General features: G+C 65.6%; 1 protein-coding gene across 1 annotated transcript in view; it reads right to left on the bottom strand.

Moving 5' to 3' along the window:
• LOC103893727 (protein-methionine sulfoxide oxidase MICAL1) overlaps nucleotides 1-1691 on the bottom strand; it is an 8668-nt gene extending 6977 nt beyond the window's left edge. Inside the window, exons 1-3 of the mRNA XM_019470332.1 lie at nucleotides 1431-1691; nucleotides 414-621; nucleotides 188-305 (exon numbers count right to left, since the gene is read on the bottom strand). Coding sequence (XP_019325877.1) covers nucleotides 188-305; nucleotides 414-621; nucleotides 1431-1691 — 587 coding nt within the window. The remainder of the gene's footprint in view (nucleotides 1-187; nucleotides 306-413; nucleotides 622-1430) is intronic.

The raw sequence follows: 1691 nt of genomic DNA, 5'->3' as shown, positions 1-1691 counted from the left end.
GGTCATGAATGTACTGGGTCTCAGCTGGGACCTGCTCCGGGGCAGGGGGAGAGGGTTGCACCTCATCCCCCCCAAAAAAGGCATGCCCTGGTATAGCAGAAGGACTGAGGGGCTCAGAGCAGCCACCCATAGCCCTGTCCTTGTCCCTGGGGACCACCTGCCCTGCTCCGGGGCAGGGGGATTGCACCTCATCCCCCCCGCCTTGCCCGAGGGGGGGGCAAGGCCCTTGAACTGCACGTTGATGTGCACCTCCACCCCCAGGAGCAGAGCCACCTTCAGCAGGATCAGCTGGAGCTGCCGGATACCTGGGAGGGGAGAGCGGGCACTCAGGGCTGCACCCCCCCGGTCCCTGGGCTCCCCGCAGTGGTGGGACCCTGGGGGTGCAGAGCTTGGCCCCCCCCCCCAAAACTCACTGATGTGGTCCAGCGTGCCGGTGCAGAAGCGCCCATAAAATTTCTTGGCGCCCAGCGCCCGCAGGTCGTGGATGGTGAAGGGCCAGAGGTGCAGGACGTTGTTGCGGGAGAAGGAGTCCCGCTTCTCCACCAGCACCACGCGGGCGCCCAGCAGCGCCAGCTCGATGGCCACCCGCAGCCCGCAGGGGCCGGCCCCCACCACCAGGCACTGCGAAGGGAACGGGCAGCATGAAAGGGATGGGTACCCCCCCCCCAAGAAGCAGGGGTTTGGGTAAATCCCCAGGGAGCTCAGCACCACCACAGGCGGCATCTCCCCCCTTCCCCGGGTCAGGATCTGGCCCTCCACACTATTCCCCTTTTCCTCCAGGTGCAAGCACTGCTTCTCCCTGCAAAGCGGGGGGCCCTGGGGGGGTGCCCCCCACCTCCCCAGCTGCCTGAACCTTGCCTTTGCACGGGGCAATGGCAGCAATTAAAGCGCTCAGCGAGATAAGGCGCACACGTCTCCTGCCTGCTGCAGCCCGGAAACGGGGAGATTTCACCAGCAACAGGCTCAAAACCAGGACTCGGGTTTGATCTCCTGCCAGCCCCTGCACAGGGCTGGGCGGACGACGGGGCACCAGCAGTGGGGACAAAAGCCATCAGCTCTGGGACAGGGGGACAGAAATAGGATCCCCCAGCCCCAGGGGGACATCCTACCCCGGCATGCTCCTGTCCCCCAGAAAGGGCTTGGCAAGTCCCTCTGCCCCTTTGCAGGCCCCCATGGGATGTCCCCAGCGAGAAACAGCCAGGAGGAGGAAGGATGCCGCTGGCTGGGTGGCACCGAGGTGGCATCACACCGTGGGGAGGGGAGCGGCGCTAATCAACACCCTGTCCCATTAAACCCCATCAACCTCCCGCCCGGCACATCCCACATCCTCCCAGGGTGGGGGCCAGGGTGGCCCAAGGGATGCTCTCACCCCAGGGACAAGGATGCAGGGCAAGGAAAGACCCAAACCCCGCGCCCCGTGTCCCCAGTACCTTGGTGCTGGCACAGGCTGTGCCCTGGTCATAGTCCTTGTGCCCGGCTTTCTTATCCAGCTTGCTCCACAGGGCCTTGGCACTCCAGTAGTTGAGGGCAGCCTTGAGGCCATGGTAGAGCTGCAGCCCACTGCCCTGCAGCCCCAGCTGCTGGCACAGCTCCCTGAAGCAGCCCAGCACCTCCTGGCACTCCCCGGCACGCAGGAACCTCTCGAAGATGGCATGGGCCGGGTTGCCCGGCTCGTCGGCCGGCACGCTCAT

Source organism: Aptenodytes forsteri, unplaced genomic scaffold (genome assembly GCF_000699145.1).
Source record: "Aptenodytes forsteri isolate BGI_AS27 unplaced genomic scaffold, ASM69914v1 Scaffold142, whole genome shotgun sequence".
Classification (NCBI taxonomy): domain Eukaryota; kingdom Metazoa; phylum Chordata; class Aves; order Sphenisciformes; family Spheniscidae; genus Aptenodytes; species Aptenodytes forsteri.
The sequence above is the reverse complement of the archived record's forward strand: the minus strand, read 5'-3'. Positions and strand labels throughout refer to the sequence as shown.